The sequence below is a fragment of the Mastomys coucha genome, chromosome X (genome assembly GCF_008632895.1).
Source record: "Mastomys coucha isolate ucsf_1 chromosome X, UCSF_Mcou_1, whole genome shotgun sequence".
In the NCBI taxonomy this organism is placed as follows: domain Eukaryota; kingdom Metazoa; phylum Chordata; class Mammalia; order Rodentia; family Muridae; genus Mastomys; species Mastomys coucha.
Window position 1 is genome coordinate 1,775,923 of NC_045030.1, and position 1,882 is coordinate 1,777,804.

Consider the following 1,882-nt stretch of genomic DNA (forward strand, 5'->3'; position numbering starts at 1 on the left):
TATCTTTAAAAGGACTCAGATGTACTAGGGATACACCTCAGTGGCAGAGTGCTAGCATATACAAGGTCCTGGGTTCAATCTCTACCTCAAAATAAACAAAAATTATGAGATCAATGGAGTATAACCATGTAAGTCTCTATTTCCAAATGAGTTGACCACTAAATAGACTTGGGAAGCTGTTGGGAACCCCACCCCTTTTATTAGAGACAATGGTTCCAATGCCCATGCAGCTGATCCACATTGAGCTATCTCCCAGGGTTTCCCAGGCAATGGTTACTTTTTGTAACCAGTGCTGAGGAAAGGATACACAGTGTTTTCCCTATCCCGAGGTCTTCCCATCTGTTTCAGCTTACCTCTCTGCAGGCTGCTCTGTCTAGCAGCAAGCCATTCTATCAGCATCTCTAAGCTGATGGAACCCCGAGTTTTGGAAGTCTTCTGATCTCTGCTTGTTGGTAAATACTGGAGCTATGCTCACAATGCTTTCTGAAGGCAAAACAGAAACAAAACAAAACAAAACAAAACACCCCAAACCACCAAACACTACTGGGTGGAAGCTTGAATCATTAACACAATGGCATTGTCTTTCAAAGGGACAAAATGTGATAGCTGTACCCCCCCTCACCCCCAATCAATCTGAGGTGTGACACTGAATATGATGCCCTATATGCAATAGTGGGGTCCACTGCCCTGGGGAGAATTCTTAAGATTGATCTTGTTTATGACTGCATGTGACATGGTTGTGTCATTTCTGTCCACAGGCCTCAGGTGGGATTGGTGTTCACCTCTGATACATTCTGGCCCAGTCCAAATAAAATTCAGATTCAGATTCAACAAACAGTTTACTGAGTCTCTACAAAGTTCCAAGCCTTTGACTTTGACACATTTTATATCATTTACTCTTTAACAACAACCCTTTAAGGTAGGAATTATCTGCATGTTACAGATGAGAAAATAATCACAAAGAGGTTCACTGATTTGCTCAAGTATATCATACAGTTTTAAAAAAAATACACACATACACACACACACATAAACACACACACATACATACACACACACCTACACTGTCAGCTGAGGCCTGTCCTTGTTAATTGCTTATCTTACAGCATTTCTAGCCCTCTCTACTTTTGGAGCACCTGCCGCTCCCCTTCCACAAGCCCAGTTATTTCTTCTTTCACTAGCCCAGGTGAGCTTTCTTTTTTTTTTTTAATACTGCATTTAATAGCACAAAAATCACGAATACAAAGAAACTGGCAAAGGTGTTTGTCAATGAGATATCCTTGCCTCCTCCACTTCTCTGCTTTCATCCCCATGTACATAATGGGCTACATTTTAATAAACGTTTTCTTCCCCTCCCCCCACAAACATGTGGCTGTTACATGATTGGTCAATTGAAGCTGAAACACCCATGGAGAAAGATGTTTTACGGTTACAAGGGCACACCCCCCCAACACCACCCCCCTCCCCCCTACACCTTCCCACACAACCTTTTGGAGGAATATAGGATATGAACCAGTGTCACAATTTCCCTGCTCTGCCCTTCGCCATCCAGAACATTCCTGCCACTTAATTTCTTTCACATGACTGCTTAGACTAGAGCCTCTTCTCCCTCCCCTCCTATTTCTCTTCTGATCAGGACTTTTTTGGACACTGGATACTGTTCAATTCTTACTCTGTAAGGCCCATTGGCCTCAGTCACGTAGATCAATTAAATCTCGATGCCTGCTGTTGTACTGGTGTCTTCCATTCTTGGTAGGCCTGTGTGGTGCTTCAGTAGGCTTGTGGAGTCATTTCTTTCACCTTTTCTGGCTCAGGTTCCAGGACCTGTTTGTGATAGAACAGTAAATACCCTTCACTGTCCAGCACATCCTTAATACTGGCC

General features: G+C 43.1%; 1 protein-coding gene across 1 annotated transcript in view; it reads right to left on the reverse strand.

Moving 5' to 3' along the window:
- Nucleotides 1-1,770: 1,770 nt before the first annotated feature.
- The window catches only part of LOC116090919 (ubiquitin carboxyl-terminal hydrolase 22-B-like), a 3,489-nt gene continuing 3,377 nt past the window's right edge, over nucleotides 1,771-1,882 (reverse strand). Inside the window, exon 3 of the mRNA XM_031371881.1 lies at nucleotides 1,771-1,824. Coding sequence (XP_031227741.1) covers nucleotides 1,771-1,824 — 54 coding nt within the window. The remainder of the gene's footprint in view (nucleotides 1,825-1,882) is intronic.